A 22333-nucleotide genomic window follows, 5' to 3' on the forward strand; every position below is an offset into this window, starting at 1 on the left:
AGGGAGGAAGGAAAGCCCTGGAGGATGCTGTTCTACCTCTTTCCTCATCTCCCTCCTCAATTCTTGGCCCTCTAATTGCCACATGGCACCACCCTCTTAATTCTGAAGGAGAAAACCCTTCCTACCTTTCAGGTGTCTATGGATCTAGCTCTGGTAGTGTGTGCAAAGACTTCCCATCCAGCTGCCTCCTGGTATCCAGCTGCAACAGCCCCAACATCCACAGGACAGACCTGGGAAAAAATAAATATATATATATATCCTATTGCTTTGGGTAAAAGAAGAAGAGTTAAAAAACAACTGCACAGCAAAAGCAAACGAAGAGCATGTATTCTTATTCTACTCACCTATCCCATGTTTTCTGGAGGCTTGCATTCACGTGTGACTAGGGGTTACTGGCCAGCATTTGCCATGGTTTCGTGATTTTGCCAAGAGCAGCAGAGGGTTACAAATGCTCCTCTCCCAGAGCCCAGAAGCCCAGCCTCTCCCCTTCATGCCCTGCTTAGGACCTGCTGGGAGCTGCAGGGTTGCTCAGCATGGAGCACCTCTCGCGGTGACCCTCACAGCCAGATTTGCCAAGCGGGCACCCAGAACCCCATCCCTCTGCAGCTCTTGTGGAGTTAACTGAGCGGCAGCCCTGCCATCGCATTGTTCCACATGTACGCCCTGTTCCGAACCTGCTTCGTCAATATTGGCTCGCGTCTTGCTGAGCAGGGTGGGACCTTGTTTTTCTAGAATAACAAACCGATCTCGCTGTGTGCTGGCGGTGTGCAGGCTCTCAGAGGGCTCCCAGAGACCCGCTTTTAAGCCATTTCTGAAGGTATGATTTTTGTTTAAGTCGCCCAGTGTTGAGTTAGGCACCTGGGAGGAGCTGGGGGTGGGATGTTTGTGTGGGGAGCACCTGGCCTGCTGGAGGCTGCCATCCACATGACAAGGAACGAGTGACAGCCAGATTTAGATGATGGGGACATTAGACAGGGAGATGGACGTGCCATGCCAGGCCTGTCCTGCCCCATCTGTGCGATGGCAGAGAGGCCGTGCACGTTTTTGGGGTTGGGCTAACTCACCCAGCAGTGCTGGGGCAGCTCACAGCAGACCTTGAAAGGTGAAGCTGATTTGGAGCAAGTCCCAGGAGTGCCAGGCTGAGTGTGATGGTTCAGGAGACACTCAGCCTCGCCGCTTTTACTTAAATAGCTGCTTTCCTGCCACGTAATACAGATGCACATTCTTAAAAATAAGAAACCTCTCAGGAAAATGACAGCCAGCCACAAGCTTTAAGGTCTCTGCGTCTGCAGTGCAGAATCAGGACTAATTGATATATGCAATTGTTTGCCTGTTAAACTACAGGTTCTTTTACTTTTGTGCTATGCTCTTCCTGAGGGTTATACTGTAGGTGAATTCCTCTGGATGCCATAGAACTGCCCTTCAGCCTGCTGTGATTCTTTGAGCATTTTTATGGCACAACTACTTATTGCAGGTTAGGAGTGAGTTAAATTTCTCAGCCAGTTTTAAAGGCTCCCCTTAGTCCATTTTTTTTTTTTTCAGGGAAGTGTTTATTTAGACTGAGATTTAGCTCTCACCCACACAAGGATGTCTCTGCCAGTCACTTCCCGTTCATTTCTACTGCTTCATCTCCAGCGGAGGTGGATGGGGTACGTTATACAGAGCATATACCCCAGCAGCTGCACGTGGCCCTGCAACAAAAGTACGGATAATACAGTCAGTCATGAGAAATCATAGAAGAAAATAGCTGGTACGAACAGCAACACCTTCTGAGGTGAAGAAATCACACACATTTAGGGATTCTGTGCAGAAAGCTTCACTAAACTGATTCCTGCTTTCAAGCTTGCTTTGGGCTGTGTAAACCAGCAGTAATTTCTTGGAACAGACCTCATCTGAAGCTGGGCTCTGTTTCTTGGCTGCTCTTGTTTGCTAGAGTTAGGTGAAATGTTTGCTCCCTGCAAAGATTAGTGTTCTAATCTCATCTTAAGTAATCATGAAGAAAAAAAAAAAACAAATAAAAAAAGAAAAACACACACACAAAAAAACCCACCACCAAGTGCTATTCCTAACCAGAGCTCTATTGTGAATGTGTGTAAAGGCCTAGGGGGAGGGAGCACTCATCCCTGCTCCTCTCCAGATGGATTCAACCTTCTCCTGAGAAGGGAGATAATGCTCTTAAAGGATATTTACCCTAAGAGGACTGGAAGAATCCCTTCCTCCAGTCCTCATTGTGGTTACTTAGGCTAAGCAGGATGAAGGGCTATGGTGAGCCATAGCCTAATGGACCACTGCCATCTTTTCTCTTGGAGCAAAGGAACAGAGATGGAAGTCCAAACTAAGCGGTTTGGGTTGGAAGGGACCTCAAAGATCATCTAATTTCAACCCCCACCACACCAGGCTGCCCAACCTGACCTTGAACACCTCCAAGGATGGGGCAGCCACAGCTTCTCTGGGCAACCTGTGCCAGTCCCTCACCACCCTCTGAGTAAAGAATTTCTTCCTTATATCTAATCTAAACCTACCCTCTTTCAGTCTGAAGCCGTTTCCCCTCGTCCTATCACTCCACTCCCCGATAAAGTGTCTCTCTCCAACTGTAGGAGGCAGCAGCGGTATGTGGAGGGCAAGGAAGCAGGCTGAAAAGAAGCTTGCAGGGAAATCACAGGTGTGGCGCATTTCCAGCAGTCTTTCATCTTGGAAGACCGTAAGCTGCTTTGTCAATTGCTCTGGCCAAAAGCAGTGAAATCCAGCAGAAGCCTGCCTGTGTGGCAAAGATGAGAACAGATCCGTGATGATGCAGCACTGATCCAGCGAGCACAAACACACATAAATAATATTGCATGACCAGCAACATGACTAGTTCTGTGCGTGTGGGCCTAAGCTGCAGTTTATGTATGACTTGAATACAGACCTTTTCCTTCCCAGCCTGCATCCTGCTTGGGTTGTACAACACGGAGAGGCAGTGCTAGCCATGCTAACCCCTTTTTTCCTTCTCTCTCTCTCAGAGAAACAAGGCATGACAGAGGACAGCTCCATCTCGCTTACCTTGCACAGCTTACAGCTGCCCTTTTCCAATACCTGGAAGTATGGGATCTTGGCAATAGCCATCCTTTTGCTCCTGGTGGCCCTGACCATCTTAGCTTGCCAGGTGTGTCAGCTCTGGAAACGCCACAGGGCTAGAAAAAGTAAGTACTGGGCAACAGTGCTCAGCAGCCACCAGGGGCCTGTTTCTGCTACCTTTTCCTCTCAAAAAGCAACTTCCATCCTGGACCAGATGCAGGAGCTGAGCATTGCTTCACTAACAGTTATGTCCTCAGTTTTTATGCTTCCAACTGCAAGCATTTCTGTCACAGTCACTGTACCACGCACCATGCCCACAGTGCCCTGACGCGAGGCAGGTGAGGGACCAGGTTCCACTTGCTGACATGATGTGGAGTTGGGGCAGGCCATCTCTCCTGGCTGTCACCTGTAAGGAGACAAACGGGGCACACATTTCAGGACCCCACAAGCATGTCTTGCACATACAGTTATAGTAGCCTTGCTTTGCCAGAAAACCAGCTGCTTCTTCACCAGGCCAGAAATGTATGCATGGCTTCCCCTGTCCCTCCAAGCCCATCTGTTATCGCAGGCCCCAGGTGATGCCAGGCTCACCAGCTCTTCCTCGCTCTCATTCCAGCTCTCCTTGGCCTCCTGTCTCCCAGCCTCAGCAATCCCTCTCTGCTTGGATGGCTTTTACAAAAGAAAAATGATGAAAAATCCAATCCTTCCCTTCCTTTCCCAGTTGCATGGTGTCATAAGCCATGCTACTGAATGTGAGTCACCCCACTTCTCTTGTCTGGGAGCATCAGGCCAAGTGCCATCTGAGCACAGCTTGCTCGACAGCTCCAAGCTGCATTTTTATTGTAAACGTGTTGCAAGGCTGTCCCCAAAAGTCTAAAATATAGGGCATTCACACCAGGAGGTTGGTGTGAAAGTCTTCTCTAAAGACTTTCAGAAATCCCAAATAAAAATCCAGTACTCAGACTTTCAGCCTCCAAACATCATCATCTCCATCCAAACTGGACATCACTCACTTGGCTTTTCTTTATTCCCACAGAGAAGAAATACCACAGTGAAGACAGGGTGAGGATAAAGGCAGAGAATGGCTTTTGGGGGAAGAAGATGCCACCTCTCCTGCTTGACACCTCTAAGCCGAGCAATGTGGATTTCAAGGCAAGTACACTGATGCTAGGGCAAGGTCGAGAGCCATCCCTGTTTGCAGAAACCCCACAAGAGGTGGGCTGACTGACAGCCTCTCAACTCTGCTAGAAAACAAGATGCAAAACCCTGTGGCAAGAAAACTTATAAAGAGAGACTGTCTCCAGCTGAAAGGAATGGAGGAAGAAAAATACCGCTCTTTCACTTAAGTAACAACCTTCATGTGAGGTGCCAGGGCCAGACCTGTCTCAGGGCCACAAGCCCACTAGTCCCTGTTTCCCAGGCATGACCAGACAGTCCCAGAGAGACACAGGAGGAAAGGGGGGGAGCAAAAGAAGAAAAACACTGACACACAGTGACCCCAGTGCAGTGGTTTTACGGGTACTACAGTCTGCCCACAGCCCCAGTGCACTCAGGCCATGTGTGTCATCATCCCTCAGCCTCTCAGTGGGTACTGGGAATGCCCTGGGTGAGTTTGGGTGACAAGTTCAGATTTAGACATCTCCTAAGTAGGGCTGCTAGGAGATGCTCCAGCTCTGCAGGCTGCAACCAGGTGTTGAGGTGTGCAGCAGGGACCTTTGCAGCTAATTCAGGTGTTTTTGGGGCAGTTGTAGAGCCCATGGAGTCTGTTGTTGAGGGAAGTGAAGAAACCCGCCGTGCCATTTCTGGGGAAACTGGTGGAAAACCTCACTTGATCACAAGTTTCACTTCTCCTTGCTTCTCTTTCATCCAGAATTTATCTGGTTTTCTTAAAGAAGCAATCTGTGGGCCTTTCCCATCCCCTCTCCCTCCCCCACAACCCGCTTTCTTCCCCACTTCCAGCCTGTGCCTCTGTTACCGGAGGGATGTGGTTTCCAATAAAACGAATTCCTCAAGTTCCTGCTGACCTCCCTGCAGCTGGCCAGGCCTCGCTGCAGAGCAGGAAGCAGAGCAGCAGTGAGGCAGGCGCAGACGGCTCTGCAGCAGGCAGAGAGCCTGCTCAGCAACAGCCCCAAAATACCACCAGCAGCTGCTGAGTACAAAATGGCTATCGCAGGGCTGCAGCTGCTGGGCTCTCACTGGAGAAAAAAAGCATGGCAAGAAGGGAAAAATGTTTAAAGAGTGGCCATCCTGCACGGCCAGGTGGCTGTGCTGATGCCCATGCTCTCGCCGGTGCAGTGTGGCTGTTGGGCTCCGCCGTGCAGGGTGCTCAGCGTCATGTCCACAGCGCTCATTTTCAGAGAAAATGAAAGCAAAGAACACTTTGAAGCTGCTGGGGATGCCCTAGAGAGGCCCCTGTGGCACAGAGCCCAGCAGAGGATGCTTGCAGAGCAGTACCTGGGGGTGGCGGGAGCTCGAATGCAGGTCCCGAGGGCAGCAAAGCTTCTTCGACCTCTTTCTTCCCGTGGTCTGAACCAGCCCGTGAGGCTGTGCTATGCCAGGGAGCTGGCCTGTCAGGCGCTGGCATGACAGCACGAGCAAAAGCACTAGGTATCAACACACCTTCTGTGTCTACCATTGTAGGAAAAAAGAGGAAAATTCAACACCACCACACTTTAAAAGACCCATCTCTCTCTCTCTCTTCCTCTCATCCTTGTTTTCCTTAGATGACGGAGTTACAAGCAGAGCCGGGCGAGCCACATTCCTGCCCCTCCTGCAGCACCACTGAAGACCCGAGCAGTGATGGGGGACCCCTGCCCAGCTCCCGGGGCAAACTGAAGTTCTCTCTCCTCTACCGCAGAGAGCAATGTGAGCTGCTCGTGAGCAGCCTGGAAGCATGGGGGCTGCCAGGCCGTGGGCACACTGGGTCTGCTGTCCGGGTCCGACTGCTGCAGGAGGTCCCATCCCGCATCCCCGGGCTCCAGTGCGTGGTCCAGGAGTGGAGAAGCCGGGTGGTGAAGAGCTGCAGCAAGCCAGCCTTCAGGGACCATTTTGTCTGCTCCCTGCGGGACGCCGAGGTGGAGAAGAGCACTCTGAAGTTGGAGGTGGGCTGGGGTGCGAGCCCTGGTAGCAGGCATAGAGGTCTTGACCTCAAGCCTCTTGAGGTGTCTCCATCTCTTATCCCTCTGAAGAACAAAAAAAGGGGTTGGTAACTCTCCAGGCTCATTTACCAGGTCCTCTTGGATGACAGCCAGCTGAGATGTTGGCTCTTTAGTGACAGAAATAGGGCCACGGTCACCAATGTCATGTGGCACTGACAGACAGAAGGGTCAGAAAGCCTGGAGATCCTAAACACTTTTTTCAACTGGTTTCGTGGGCATTTTAAGGCTGTAGGGATGGTTTTATTTCCCTGAAATCTGTATTTGCTTGTGTTCTCTTGTCCTTTGTCACAGCCATCCCCTGGTCTGCATGGTCCTGCAGTAGGGTATGGCATAGAGGCTGGGGCCTGGGGTAAACGCATGGTTGCCCCCTGAGCTGAGGGATATCCCACAGTGCTGGCAGGGCAGAGGTAGCTGATGGGGATAACTTGGTGAGCAGATGCAGCTTGAAACCTCTTCTACCTAATTCTTCCTTACCATGGTTTGATAGCTTCAGACTTACCTCACTTAGAGCCAGTTCAGGTCTGCCCCTATAACACTACAGTGTACCCATGAATGCCCAGGGATTTAAAATGTGCCTTGGCAACAGATAGCTGTGAGACACCCTATACACTGGGGTGTATTTGAAATGCATGCTGAGGGGACAGCAGCAAAGGCATCACCAGTGAAATCCACAGCAGACAGGACATTTCCCTGCCAGTCCCACTGTTCTACCCACAAGCCAGCAGTCAGACATGAACCAGCAGTCAGCTGGGGCAGGAAGATGAAGTCTTTGTGCTTTCTTCCTTTTTCCACTTTATACCACGGAGCAATTTCTGTTTCAGAAGGCATCAGTGGGCTAGACAGACCGCTGGTCTGAATGTGAATGGTGATCCCCACGTGTTGCTGCAGATCTCATGTTCCCTGACTAATGTCCAGACTCACATTACTTCAAAGCCCCTCTGATTTGGCCATTACATTTTCCTGTCTCGGTTTTGTTTACTCCTCGTTCAGTTTTTGAGTGCCCCTTTCACAAGCAAAAGCACTTGGCGGGTTTATCAAAGGAAACCACCGCAGCAAAGCAACAGCTCGACATGGCTGCAGCGGAAGGGCAGGAGCACACTACAAAGGGGAGAGCTGGGCTGTGCAGGCAGAGCAAGAGGTGGAAGGAGAGACGGAGGTGGAGCTGCAAGAGACCTCAGGGGAGCAAGACTGCTAGCTGCTGAAGTGGTTTCACGCTGCTCCCTTCCAGACCCTGGCAGATCTGTGCACTGACATTGAACTATAGGCTCCTAATGTGGCAAAGCGACAGCAGTAAATCTGTTCCCCATCAGGCAGCAGTTTTAAGTGATTTCATTTGAAAACTAAAACACGCCTGCAAAAAACATGTGCGCAGAGCCATGGCCACACACTGTGACCGTGCTCCCGAGAGGGAAGCAAGCAGCAAGGCCTGGGAGCTCAGAGCAGAGCAGGGAAACGGCTGCATGCCGGAGAGCAAACTGCTGGGGAAACAGCTGCAGAGGGCAGGCACAAATCAGGACTGAAGCCACGTGTGAGCACATGCAGAAAAGGCCCCGAGCTGGCCCCGAGCAAATGTGGGCAGCTGTCAGAAGACACTTTCTTGTGCAAGGGGATTCCAGCAACCACCCGGCCAGCTGGGAGGGAGCAAACCTTGCACAGAGCAAGGGCAGGATTCAGCAAGGCCAGAGGGGCCAGGCTGTTAGCAGAGGTGGAAGCACTCCTTTGGGTGATGCTACTACATCTGAATTTTGCTTCTTGCCATGGGCATCCTTTGCTATCAGGACAGCCTGGCTCCCAAAAGCCTGGTGCAAGGTTTGCTCCCTCCCGTCCCACACCTCACCCGATGGACATGCCTTTTTCCTCTTTCCCACAGGTTCAACGGTTTGACAAATACTCCAGAAACGCTGCGCTGGGGGAAGTCAGGGTTGCCCTGAGGGAGCTGAAGGCTTCCCGAAGCCTGGCTGTGTGTGCAGAGTTGCAGAAGACCACAAAGGTAATTAATGACTAACACATGGCCTTACCCAGTGTGCCCACACACTGCCAGGGAGCTGCATGTCAGTACAGCCACCCCTTAGTTTTATTAGTGGAAAAGCCCAGCCCTGCATCCCTGGGATCCATCTGTGGGATGCAGGTGGTAACAGACCCCTTCTGCTCCCAGCACTCTGCTCAGGTAGGCTCTGCAGGAAGGCTGGGTGCGTGGAGTTTCAAATTGCCTCTTAAAGGTGAGATCTCCAGGGAAGGATCGAGGCGTATTGATGACCAGGCTTATATTGCAGCACCTTTTCCCTCCTCTACCCACAGAGACAAGAGTTCACAGCGCATTTGGTTTGTTTAGAGACTGATGGTCCAAAAGGAAAACACGTGATGTGTTCCAGTAAAGAATTAATAATGGTTTTTAAATGATAGCTGTGCGTTTTAAATGGTTGCTAACAACAGCAGGGCATAATGTAACAGAGAAAAAGTGGCATCCCAAGTCCAGCAACCGGAACAATTAACTATAAGAAACATTGATTTGTTGCTGGTACATGGGAACTTGTTGCAAAATGTGAGCAACATGAATTTAGTTGCAGTCCTGCTTCTCATAGCACCCCAAAATGTCACAGTCTGCAGCCTCTAGCATTTCCTGTAGCCCTCTGGAAAAAAACACTGTGGTACCATAAGAATTAGTATTTTAGTACCATGAAATCAGCACAAATTAGTCCGTACGGTAGTACCTCATCTCTCACCACCCCTAGGAACAAGAGAGAGCTGAAAGCCTCTTTCGTATAGCCCAGAGCAGCTTGTTTAACTCTGCTAAGTGATGGTTCAGGTACTGATGCTCTGTGGTGACAAACCAGTCTGTGTTTGGTGAGCCTGAAACTCAGAACTGCACCCAGGTAATACAGATGAAAGAGAACAGGGGCCCTTTTGTTCCTCATCAGGAGAAAGAGAAACTGCTACACCGAATGAATAAAGAACCAATGCTGGCAATTGCTGAAAGTTAAAAAACTAAAAGTCAGTCACAATAAAAATGCTGAAAATCAGGGTACGGCCAGAATGCTGCAGTGGTCCTGCAGCCTCGGTTGATGGGCCACTAAGAGCACCCTGGTGAGCTGCAGAAAGGTTGGCGTGTGGTCCCGGTGGCAGCAGATTGTTGCACTGGCTGCTCACTGCATGCCCTTGTGCCCTCCACAGGACATCGTGGGAGAAGTGCTCGTGTCGCTGAAGTGCCTTCCCATCTCTCAGAGGATAGAGGTCGGGCTGCTCAAGGCGAAGACGACTCCCCCTCGCAGCACTGCAGGTAAGAGTAAGGGTTTTATATCCCCTGTTGGCTGGGCTTGTTGCTCCTCTCTGTTCTGCTGCCTGCTACCTTTATCTCACCCACTCAGAGGAGCGTGGGGGTGTTGGAGAAGCAGGTCCCTTTCATGCCCGTCACACCCCAGCCTTGGCAGAAAAGCGCTGCTGAATCAGTCCCCAAGGCCCGTCACACTAATGAAACACCCAGCTACTTCTTTCAGGCAGCGCCTTTCCTCCTCTTCCCTCCATCACAAGACTTGAATTCCCTTTCTCTGCTCTGCACAGACCCCAAAAGCTGGATTTCATTACAGTCCTGTTGCCCTCAGTATGGAGCAACAATTTGCTTTTCCTCTTGATGATGCCCTAGGGTGAAGAAAGTGCAGAGGTACTATGGTGCTCCTCGGGGTTGTAACCAGAGCACCGCTATCATCCTTCAATGTCCACCAACGAGATGACACCTGAGATCAGCCTTAGAGATGCTCTGCATTGTAGATAAGCTGTAAACAGCTCCTTGCCCTGAAAAGGCTGAGGTAGAGCCACCTTTTTTTCCTATAACCCAACATTTGATGCAGGCAACCAGCCCGACTCAGCCACACTTCACATTTTGCACCCTTGTCTTATGTGGATTTCTCTCCTGCACCAAGCAACAAGTTGGAGGACGAATGGAAAGCCACTTTCCCTCTGCAGCTCTCAGCACATGAACAGCACGAAGGCAGGCAGCTCCTCCCCTTGCCTCACTTTGTGTCCTGCTCTCCCTCTTTGCTGTATTCCCAAGGTCCTCAGTCCTTGGGACTGAGAGAAGCACAGCAGACTTTGATATCCCCAGGCTGCTGTCTCCTGGGCTGAACTCTTCCCATGGCCTTACGTGCTCAGATCTCTTATCTGAACCTCTAAAGCCACACTTTTCCATTTCGCTAATTAAATACAGCTAAAGCAATGGCAAAGGCTCCTGTCTGCTGTTTCATTCTGAGCCTTGCTGCAGGTGTTGGGTTTAGCATAAGCATTTGTAGGACTAACAGAAGTAAACTTTCCTCCATCGTCCTGTTCCTACTAACTTCAGAGCTTGTTACACAACTGCAGAGCTATTCGGAGGTTGTCCCTGTCAATTGTGCTTTGCCTTTTGCAGGATCACATAGGTCCTACTAGCTACTTACCTAGTAAGATGCGATTGCCTTGGCCAAGTGGTCTGATTTCCAGCATTGCTGAAGCCAACCGAGACAGACAGATGCTGCAATGCTCCCAGGCACCTCTCTTTCCCTTTCTCTTTCCCTCCCAGATGTATATGCGAGGATCGATGTTTCCTGCAGGCACCACAGACAAAAGCACCAGAAGTCCAGGCCGCGGGCCCACACTCCGCTCATCATTTTCAACGAGACTTTTCTGTTCCACATGCCTGAGCCTCCAGTGTGGGACTGCACCGTGCTTGTCTCCATTTACCAAGTGGGCTCTGACCCCAGGCACCTCATCGGACAGGCCACGGTGGAGAAGAGCAGAGCGAGGGAAGCGTCCGACCACTGGGACCTTGTGAAGAAGTCCATCCAGCAGCCCGTAGCTCAGTGGCACCCTCTCCTCGTTTAGCAGAGCACTGGTTCCTCATGCTGAAGCTGGCCAAGTTGTCTTTCACGAAGACAAAAGAGCAACGCTCATGGCGGGCATAGCTAAAAGATGGGTCAGAGCCTGGAACTGTTGATAAGGCAGAAATAATGATCTCTTCCGTGTTTGTCTCCCTCCCACTCCGTGCTGCTGCTCCTGGCAGGGAGAAGGTTCTCTGCTGGTCCCGTATCATATTTAATATAGCAGCAGGGTTTTAGCACTGCCTTGGGCTGGAGGTTTGCCCATATGGAAGGAAATAACTCCTGCCCTGAGGTGCTCACTGCTTTGGGTGGAAAAAGGGGATGGGGAGGAAAAAGGGGATGGGGAGGAGGAGTCACAGCTTAACATTTCACCTGTCTCCCTGTCCTGGTCTGATAAGAAGAGAACCATTTGGCATTTCCTACACTTCTAGCATGTCCTTCTGACTAATTTCCCAGGCTTTCAGGGTGGCACATTCCCTCACGTGGATGGCAGCAACCATCCTCCCTGCCTGCCTGCAGGCAGGTGTGGTTGGAGCTCCAACCTTCCCTTTTTTACATTTTTTTCTTAGTGACAGTCCTCAAAAATCCTACCTCTGCTCCAGTCACAAGACACGTAAGATGTCACCTTACGAGAAAGCTGTTAAATGTGTTTCTGCACACAGCGTGACCAAAAAAGTAAATGGTAATTTAGGTCACAACGACTTACATGGTGTGGGAAGCAAGTGAAATGAGGCCAGCAAAAAAGAAGAGAGAGGAGGATGCGCTGGTGCTGATGTCCTGCAGCCACCAAGCCTTGCACTGTTCCTCTTGTGTTTGTTTGCCTTGAAAGGTTGCAGCACAGACCTTTAGTTGTGCTGCTCGTGCAAGCAATTACTGAGTGCACATGGCCAGCAGGTCTGAAAGGCCCAAGCAGCTACAAATTTAGGAAGAAAAAAGTGGATTATAAATAAAGAGATACTATTTCTATATGAATATACACATTATACAAAGACATACAGGCATGGATACAGGTGAGCAAATAACTCTGCAAATCCTACCAGGAAAACATCACCAGAGCAAAGCACTGTCAAACAGCAGGGCCATATCGTTCACTTACTTTCCCCATCTCAAGGCCAACCTGCAACAAATAAATCAGCCTCTAGCTCACAGGTGAACACGCCGCTCAGAAGACTGTCAGTGCAATGAGTCAGTGTGTTTATACTGTTAAACTATTAAGATAATTTTAATCCTTGAGCTGTCAAAGCTTCTATAATTAGCCTCCAGCAACTTCAGATTTGGAGCTATTAAAATGAATTGGAGATTTATTTCTGTGCAATTGCTCATCCTGGCTGTTGGCAATTTGGCTGGTTTGGGTGTGCCTGTGCTAGCAGGACTCTGAGCACGAACCACAGGCTTGAGTCCTTGCACAGCTTCTCCAGCCTACCCACGGCAATTACAGACAGCAGCGTTCTTGGTGTCGGAGCAGAATTCCCTGCTGAATTGAAAGGAGAAGTGTTCGTCACCCACAAGTTCCTGAGGAAGGATGGTCCCACAAAACACGCAGTTACAGAGAACATCCCAAAAGCAGCACTGACACAGACAACAGCAGCACGAAGCGCCGGGGATTTCATGTGCTTGAATGTCATCTGAATTCAGAGAGAGATCTTAATTACCTGGAAATACTTTTTTTTTTTTTTTTCTTTTTTTTTTTTTCCAGTCTTTTTGCTTCCTTGGTAGGAAATTTCTCTCTGACAGAGTAAATACTACAATATGTGCAAGTAGCTGTGTGTGTCACTATCATTGCCCTGCACCCCAAGTAGTTACCGTGTCTGAGCAGGGCTTCAGACAACGTCATGCTGATGCTTCCCAAAGTCCCACCAAGCCCCAGGCAGCCAGTGGGACATGCAGTGTCCTCACACCCCCTGTGCCTATGGGGAGCAGTGCCCCACCAGCCTGTACAAGCTCCCGGGGACCTTAGCTGTATTTAAAAAATGAGCTATTGGGCAAGACACCTTGCAGAAATGAGCAGTGGCTCCCATGCGGGCAGGATGCTCACAGGCTGCAGGGCTGGGAGTGTTGGCAGGGCATGTCCTGCCTGGCAGAGCATCGTGCGGGGAGCTGACACAGAGCTGCGGAGGCGGCCGGGCACAATAAATACCTCGGGAGGGAAGGCCAAGGACACCTGCGCCTGCTTACCGGAGTTTGAGGGAAAATAATCGAGAGTACAACATCTGCTGTTTCCTCTCCGCTGCTCTTGGGGCATCGTTACCAGGGTGACAAAGAATTAAGTGTTCCCGTTGCCAAAGCAGTGGGAAGTGCCTGTGCTGGCCGCTGCCTGTCCTGTTCCCTTGGTCGCATGGTCCTTGGGGACAGCAGCCCCCTGCACCTTTGGGGTTTGTCCCCCCGGGCACCATGCACAGCCCCATGAGCTCTCCCTGGCACGTGTTTGAGATGCAGCGGCTGGGGAGGGAGCATCTTTCTCCTTGAGAGAGTGCTGTGCCCCTGTGCCCAAGGTGGGGCCGCTGAGAACTAAAAATAATATCAGCTGCTCATGGATTTGCCCACGGAGAACAGCCACCAGCCAGGCAAAGTCATTCTGGGGGTTGGAAGTCCTGCACTTTAGTGTAGGGGCTAACAGCAATGCATTTGGTCCACCTTGCTCCAGCACTGCGCACAGAACAAGCACCAACCTTCACTCAGGGGTCTGAGCACCCACCAGCATTAAACTGGGCACCTCCACAAGCCCTTTAGTTCTGTGTGGCACCGGGTGCCTGGGCTGCCGAGCCCCTCTGGGATCTGGCTTTTGTTTGGGGTGCTTGCTCGGGTCTCAGGCTCGCTTCGGGCTCTTCCCTTCCCCACTGACGCAGGGGAAAGCCGTCCCCCCGTGCCTCTGGCACCCCTCCAGCCGTGCCGTGCCAGGCTTTCTGGCTCTGTGCTCCCTGCATGGAGCATGGAGAGTTCAAGCAACAAACACAGAGCATCCTCCGGCCGGGGAGCAGCGGAACCGGGGCGGAATTCCTGAATTCAGCAAACATGATCCGCATCTGGCTGCTGTCATGACGGGGATGTGGCAGGAAAAGCAACACTGCAAACAAGGTGCATGCGTGGGGGCTGAGGCAGGCAGAGGAAGAGGTGTAAGCAAAAGGAGGAAATGCTACACGGGGCCAAATGAGACTCTAGGGAGAGGCTCCTTCAGGTACAAGTGATTCAGCCAAATACAGCCTTAAATTTGTTCTTTGATGAGAGGCAAAGACTTTGCTTCTCAGCCCACAGCCCTAGGAGAAACTCTGAGCTTTGGAAATGAACCCTCCTGTTGCTCTTTCCTGCAGCCAGTCCTGCTCCTACAGGGATGGTCTTGCAACCCAAACACAAATTTCTTTAACTCTTTTCAGAGCAAAGAATAAAATTCGGGCAGCCAAACCTCATAATTCTATTTGAAGCACCCAGCACAGAGACAAAAGGTGTCTGAAGGCTTAGCGATGTCTTTTTAACACTTGAGGTAATTCCTAGTGCATAAAGGGGGGACACTTATCTTATCTCCTGGGGATGATAGGCACAGCTTCAGAGCACAGCACCGGCCAGGGACAGCCTCTCTCGGAGGAGTGCCGTGGTCCCCGGACAATCGCAGCACTATGAGTCAAAAATAGCAGCTCCGTCCTCGCCATGGCAACCCTGCAGACACTGAATTCAGCAGATTTTGTGAATGGAATGACAACCGAGTTTCTCACCCAGGGGACAGGTCTCCGTGGGGCACCTTGCACTTTTTCTGCACACACTGCTGGACACAGGGACCCTGCTGGATTCATTTCTTCCCCCAGCAGCTCAGCAAACCAAATGCATTTTGAATTTCTCTTATTCCAGCCCCAAAGAAGTCTGCAAATCCATCCACAAGCCTTATCTCCGAGGGCAGCAATCTGACTTTTCTTTTTTTTCTTTTTTCTTTTTTTAGCTCAGCAAGACTGACAGCTGGAAAAATATATTTAAGCCAGCATTAACAGGTATCGATAAGGAGAGTCCTGGAAAGGATCCAGCTGGTGTGGGCTGCAGCATGCCCCGTGTGTACACAAGGTTCCTGCTACACCAGCAGCTACGGGGTGGTGGCCAGGACGGGGACGTAAAGCAGAGATAGGTGGCCACATGGGTGGGGGAGCTGCTGAAGCAAGATGTTGATGGCTTAGGGAAAGTTGGGATTATGAACCGGCCAAGGAGAGCCCAACAAGTTTTCTGTCTGCCCTAATACTTGTGTGGGGTGCAGCAATTTTGCGTTTGCATTGCCTTAGTACATTACAGCAGCCACCCAGGGCCTGGGCAGCTGAAAGCCATCAAGGAGACAGAGCAATGTTATTGCTTCTGGATTTCCCCTTCTGACAAACCCTCCCCTGGAAACCCCCTCTGGGAAAAGGAGGCTTCTTTCCACCCCTGGTTTGAGAATGGTGCTTCAAGATCAGCCCTAATGTCACCCTCTAACGTCGCAAAGCCTGCCAGTGGAACCCAGCTCCCTTTGCAATATTTCATAAAAATTAGGTCTTTTCTCCTACCACCACAGCTCCATTTTTAAAACAAGGACAAATGCTTATCCATCCGCCCCCTCCCCCCCCCGGTAAGCAGGCACGAAATGGGACAACGTGCTCCCCAGGTGACATCATGGAAACAGAGCTCTGGATATCGTTTTCCTGAAGCACTTGGATAATGGAGAAATATTTCACGGGCCCTCCCATGCCTAAGGAGTTTCTAAAACGCAAATTGAAATAAAACCCGGCTGACCAGATGCCAGATTCAGACTATCCAGTAGCCTGCACATGTCCTTGCAGATTGTGAAACCCCCTTTTGTAAAATAGGTTCTGCTCTGCAGAAACACCCGGTGCTTGCCATGGCCCAGCTGGAAGTCGCTGCTCGGGGGCTGAGCATGTTACATCTGCCCAAGACCCCTCTCTGAGGCTCAGCTCAGCCTTGCCTGCAACACGTTTCCCCCGCTGCTTCGGGGACTGGTGATGGGGATTCTGCTTAAACTTGTTCCCAGAGAAAATGCAAGCCTCAGCGGCGCCCACGTCTCACTGCCAGCTGTGTAAAGATCTTTGCTTGCAGTAACGTTTTTAGAAATATATATGCACCTCTGCTGCCCCAGACTGCTTGCTACCCAGGTCAGGTAATTGTTGCACTTTGTTTACTTAAGATTAGGCTCTTTCATCTGGGTATCCAGATAGGGAAAGGTTACCTTTTTTCTTTCCTTTCCTTTTCTTTTTATTTCTTTCTAATTTTTTTCCTTTTATTTTTTCTCTTCTGTTCTTTTATGTATTTATGTATTTATTTATTTATTTTTAAGGCTTCCTGCACAGGTGCTGGTGTTTTGAAGACAGCTCTGGTGCCTCTGACCAGTCTGGTTCCCTCCAGAGCCCTGCACAGCACAAACCTGTTCCTCACGCGGCCGTTTCCCCAAGGTCTACAAAAGATGGTGGGATTTTGAGAAAACGCCCTCAGCAAGCAGTCTGCAGGCGCCTTGTTCTCACCCATGGGAAGAGAACTGATCCCTTCCCTAAATGAGAGAGAGACAGACTTGTAGATTTGGGTCAAAACCCACATTAAATGTGTGCCCGCAGGCGTCTTCCAGAGAGTGTCCTTGACATCTGGTTTTAAACATATGTTAGCAAGCAACCCCATGCCTCCAAGCAAAGTCACGGTTCCCAGAAGAACGTCTTAATCATTAACCACAAAATACGTTATTTCCCTGCAATTTAGAAAGCACAGCTTGAGATCGAGATAACAGCAAAGGCCACCAGCACAGGCACACGGGCCCAGTAGCGCCCGAGGAGTGGGGAGAGGTTGCAGAGGGCCTGGATTTGGGCCAGAAGTGGGACATGAGAGGTTCCCTGGAAACCCCCAGCAGCACGGCAGGTGCTGGAGCCCTGGCACAGGCTGCTCAGAGGGGGCTCCTCCTTGGGGATCTCCAAAAGCCACCAGGACGTGGGCCTGGGCACCCTGCTCTGGGTGGGCCCAGGGCTCCCTTCCCACCGCAGTCATGCCGTGGTTGTGTCTGCAGTGAGTCCAGGATGGGACTCTGACTGTACACATCCCCTATGGACTTGTTTTGGTCTCTACTACCTGAAAAAAAAATAAAGGTTTCTCACACAAACGCCTCTTGCTAGTCAAAACGTTTTAACCAAAAGCATCCAGACATTGCCAGGCAGGTCTCTGGTTCAGGGAGGCCTTCAGACCTGCCTGTGCTCACTATGTGATGGTTTTACACACAGGAGGAAGGGTTCAAGTCAGCGAAAGGTACCACAAAATGAAGCATTTAAAACGAGCAACTGCTACCCACAAAGTTGTTCATCAAGATGTCCTCAAGCTAGTTTGTTTCTTTTTCTGTATATTCACGTGTTCAGATGGCCTCCTGCAAGTACAGACTGGATACTTTTTGTTAAACAAATGGACCCAAAACTCTCCTGTGGCCCTGGAAGGCAGAGCTCTGCTTGAGTTTCTTCAGGCTGAGGACAAAGGAGCCAGTGAGGGCTGCAAACAGAGGTCGTGCTGTTGGTTTTCCTCACAAGGGCACCGACCTGGGGGCAGATCCTCTCCTGTGGTTGGCCCAGTATCTTTATCAGCTGCCCTACAACCAGCCTGCCCTGCAGCCGGTCACTCACTGCACACACAGAATTTGCTTTCAAGTACTGAAGCTGAAACCAAGATGCTCCAAAGGACAGGCAGGGCCCAAATCCCACAGACGTGGAGCTCCCTGGGTCTCCAGCAGCAGGCGAGGAAATCTGGCACCGAAGCAAAGCAAAGCAAAGCCAAGCCCTCTGCCTTCTCCCCTCTGTTTGCAGAGCTCATGCCGTCCTTTGCCTGCATCTTAATGCAGATTTCAGATAACTTTCTGCTGGAAATCTGAGGCAGGGAGGAACGGCAGCCCAGTAACTAGTCAGCGCCTGCTGTCTTCATGGCAACCCTGCCGTAATAAACCACTAAACCAGCAGCCGTGAGCCGTGTCCAAACCCAAACCCATATGGCACAAGCCCACAGCCACTCTTGCTTCACATGAACACACATAATGACAATCTAAGCCCTCTGTTTTTAACATTTTACCTTTTTCCATCTAAGTGGGTGGCAGCAAGACACATCTGTAGTACGTCTCTTTGCCCCACAGAAGACCTTTTTTTAAATTTAGTGCTTTTCCAAAGCTAAAGGATCAGATATGAGAAGGGCTATAACAAGGTAATTAAATCTGAAGAGGAAAAAAGAGCAAAGTAAACACTTGTAAAAGTAAGTAGTTGCAACATGAAGCCATAAAGCACATGGAAAATATGGCTACAGCGAGCAAAAGGGCAGAGATCAGCATACATTCTCTGGCTCTGTAATAGAGGGAGGTGAAGGTTAAGCCAAGGAAAGCTGTTGTTTTAGCTGGGGCATGGGGAGAGAGCACTGCTGAAAGCCCTCCTCTTCTGAGTGACATCCTCTTCTTCTGCACTGGGGTTAGAAATTCGGCACAAAGGGCAAACGGCCTTCATGCGAGCTGCCCCCAGTTCTTTAGGGAGGACACAGCAAGAGCCACTGAAATCCCTTCCAGTGACCCCAAAGAAGCTGGAACTGCAAGCAGAGGTTAAGCCCAAAGCTCCCCTGAGGAAGGAGTGGGCTAAGCAGAGCCAGGACAGGCAAAGCTCTGTTGCAATTTCTGGGACAAAAGGTGTAAATAAGCTTGTCGACTCCCTGACCTCCAGCTACCACAAGGGGACAAACCAAGCAGTAACACTTAGCTCCACTAGATCCTGAGTCTGGCTCCCTCAGGACCAGATCTGGTGAGCACCAGTTAAAGCTATTAAAATTATTTCTTTCTTCATCATACACTGGAAGGGTATCAAGCTGCACAGGGTAGTTGCTCTCCAGGCTATGGTGACTCACTGGAGATGGGTTCTGAAAGCTTCCTACACTTCCTGCCCTCTGTGTCTGTAACTTCACACATGTATCTGGAGCCCAGCATATCACCACGTGTATTTCTGAGAAGTTGGCAAGCTTGTACTCGCAGAGCATTCAGCTTTTCCAGAGACAAAATATTAGCTGCTTTCCAAAATAAAGCTGTTTGATGTGTATTTATGCCCATGTTACCAGGTTTATGCTGTTCTGCCACTGAAAGAATCTATAATGCACAAGTACACTGTAGTTAAAGTTACTTTTAGAGCAAAATATGCAGTGTGAACAGAAAGTGATTACTGCATGTATTTGGTCAAATCCACACCAAGATTTCTGCAAACCTCCAGCAGCTAGTGAAAGCGAGAAGCCCGGTTTGGGTGTCAAAAGTCAGTGAGGATCTGGTGTGCCCATCCGCGGGGCATTCCTGTCTGGAGGATCTTTGCTTCAGATCCCCACTCCCGCCTCCTGGGCTCCTTGAAAACCACCCCACGTTGTCACCAGCCTTTGCACAGTGCAAAGCTGGAGGCACACAGTTATGAGCATCGTTCTCACCCTTCCAAGAAGGAAATCCTGTTTTCTAGCACTTTCATAAAGGAAAAGGCTGAGGCATCCCAAGACAAAGACCGGTACTTGTTAAGAAGAGTTTTGGGACACCTGGGAGGCCACAAAGCAGCCAGGCAAAGGCAGAAGCATGAGCCAGTGGTGGGGCACCCTGCTCCCTGGAAGCTCCACGCTGCAGGACACGCTTTGCCCACCCAGGTGGGGAGCCAAGAGGTATTGGAAAGGCACAGCACAGCATTCCCCTGCCACCCCCACAGGTACGCACCAGCCACAGGGGAGGTTTAGGGTCAAACCAGTGACTTATGCCACCAGGGCATTTGTGCGAATGCTATTTACAGTGTCTCCAGTTTCGCCCTTTTCTCCATTCCCTTCCTCTTTTTGGGGTTATATTTACTTTTTTGGGAAGTGAGAACGCAAATTTTGACACAAACAACGGTTTCATATCTAACCTCATTGGACCACGTGTCCACAGTGACTGCTGCTTGGGTATGACGACTCATTTTTCTTTTTTTGACTTTTTGATGAAATTGAATGGTAGAAATTACCATAACCATGTGATCTACATGCTCCTCAGGAAATAAACTTGTACATTTATAGGTGTACAAAACCCTACTAATATAAATAATTTATAAAAGCCTGCATATTTATAAATAAGTGTAGGGAAAGGGAAGGGAAAGAAAGGAAAGGGAAGGAAAGGGAAGGAAATTAAGATGTAATGGAAATTATTCATTTTACTTTCAGTTGCTTACACTTTCAAACTGGAATGAAAAACATCTCAAAGTGAATTTCAAAAACCTTGAGTTTTGGGTCTTCACCCAAAGCATAATTTAATGCAAATAAATGATTTATTTTATTTCTGAAGAGAAACCAGTATTTTTCCAAATTACTCTACCAAAGGATTTATGAAATAACCATTTTCCTTTACAGCTGTACCCTTCTAATTAGACTTTCTTTATAAGGTGACTTTTTAAACCCTTCAGAACTGAGACATTACACACAATCCTCTATAATCTCTTCCTGGGGAAATTATTGTATTATTTAATACTCTTTGTCTCGGGTAATTACAGCAGGCTTCCTTCCGCCTTTCTATTTGTTGTTCTCTTTATTTACATCTGCAATAGGCTTATATGGCCATGGTCTATACTGACTTCCAGTTCTCACAGTTCAGCGTGGTGCAGTGAGATGTAGCTATTTAAATAAAAAGAACACGGGCAAAGAGGGATTTTGTGGCATGGAAAATTCGGGTTGCAATGCCCTTTCCTTTGGCATAGACAAGACAAATCTTGCATGGTCGTTTCCTGACAAGCTGCAGGAGGATGTGCAATGGCAGGGGGAAAAACCCAAATGCAGAGGAAAGTCTGAGAGTTTCCAGATGGCAAACACCAGAGCAGAGTTCAGCAAATTTTTGAGATTATTGCAGGCAGAGCAATGACCTCAAAATGTTTGATTCTCTGCCCAATCGGAGGTTAAGCGTGCTACTTGAAGGTAGGAGATGCCCTCTCCAAGCAAGGGCACAGGCAATTGGTAATGTTTTGACCCTTTACAAGGCTCTGCTCTCTTCTAGGCTTGGTGGGAACTGGCAGTTTCTCACGGATGCCATCACAGGCTGCCAGGACTCCTGAGCTCTGCTGGGCACCATTTAAAATTTGCTACGGTGCCACCTTAGATAACAATTGCCAAATCTGACTTTATAGCACCTTGAAAGCTGTAGGTTTCTAAAATTAGGAAAGGATTAGGAAAGATGGCTGATTCCTGGTCATATTTTATTTTTATAATAAGGGAGTAACAAATAAAAATAGCATTATTTTTGGTGTGGCAGCAGAAACAGCATTTGCAAGGCTTTCTGAGCCAGCAGAGTGGGCTGGACCTTAACTGCTGCGTGCTATTTATTCCCGGCTCTGCCACAGACCGTCTGTGACCTGTAACAAATCACACCACCTCTGCTTACCCTTCTGCCTTTTCTAGCACCATTCCTCAGATGAGCACTTCAGTCCCATGCCAGGCTGAGGCTCAAACCAATTCTTTGTCAAGAAGCTTTCTCCTAAGGCAGCGCTGATGCGAGTCAGACCGGGCTGCATTCAGAGTCCATTGGCTGACCCCTGCTTAATGAGAACAGCAGATACAAATCATATGCGTCTGTTTGCACATTATAACACAATCACACTTAACCCCGAGTCAGTAGGAGCTCTGCATACTTTGAAAATGAAAGCCATAAACAGTGAATTTCACATCAGGAAAAAACAAATGGACTGTTTGCCAGTGATCAGCTTTGTTGCCTGGGTACCAAGTACAGTAGCTCCTTTTTGCTCCCTGCCAAGGCCCTGTAAGTGCATGCTGTATTTTATTTCAGTCCAGAACCATTAGGGCTATTTATTCATCTCCGGTGAAAGCTCCATTTGCTGTTTCACGTTGACATAGGCAGGCAGGCATCAGAGATGATCCTGCCTGCATGCAGAGGGAGCCTAGCCAAAGCTGCCTCAAAGATCTTTCAGGGAGGATTTGAATTGTTAAAAGCCTTATTCTTCGTAAGACACAGCAAACTGGGCTTCTCCCCCCTACCTGCTTTTTTTTTGCAAGTCACAGAAACAATACAGGGCTGTGCTGCACTGCCTGGCAGCTGCTGTCAGCTCCCAGCACCAGCTGTATCTCGCTGCTATAGCTGAATTGTGGTGGAGAAACAGCAGCAGGTCAGTTGCATGCCACCTGTCAGACTTGTGATTTTACCCTTCCTAAGAAGCTGTGATGATTTACCATGGACATGGTCTGCAGAGAAAGAAAACTTGTACCTTGAGGCATCAGCAGATCCAGTCACTGTGATTTAACACAGCATCG

The 22333-nt window shown here is 49.6% G+C and overlaps 1 protein-coding gene across 1 annotated transcript; it reads left to right on the plus strand.

Annotated features, from left to right (window-relative positions):
* Nucleotides 1-654: 654 nt before the first annotated feature.
* On the plus strand, nt 655-15485 carry LOC311210141 (synaptotagmin-5-like; the record flags this gene model as incomplete). Its single annotated transcript, XM_084287930.1, has 9 exons — nt 655-712; nt 2598-2609; nt 3003-3182; nt 4094-4209; nt 5781-6158; nt 8086-8205; nt 9387-9492; nt 10615-10624; nt 10697-15485. 9 exons carry the CDS (start codon nt 655-657, stop codon nt 11064-11066), a joined length of 1350 nt encoding a protein of 449 aa, XP_084144056.1. The 3' UTR covers nt 11067-15485.
* Between the last annotated feature and the right edge of the window lie 6848 nt (nt 15486-22333).

This window comes from Netta rufina, assembly GCF_964035555.1.
Source record: "Netta rufina genome assembly, chromosome: 5".
In the NCBI taxonomy this organism is placed as follows: domain Eukaryota; kingdom Metazoa; phylum Chordata; class Aves; order Anseriformes; family Anatidae; genus Netta; species Netta rufina.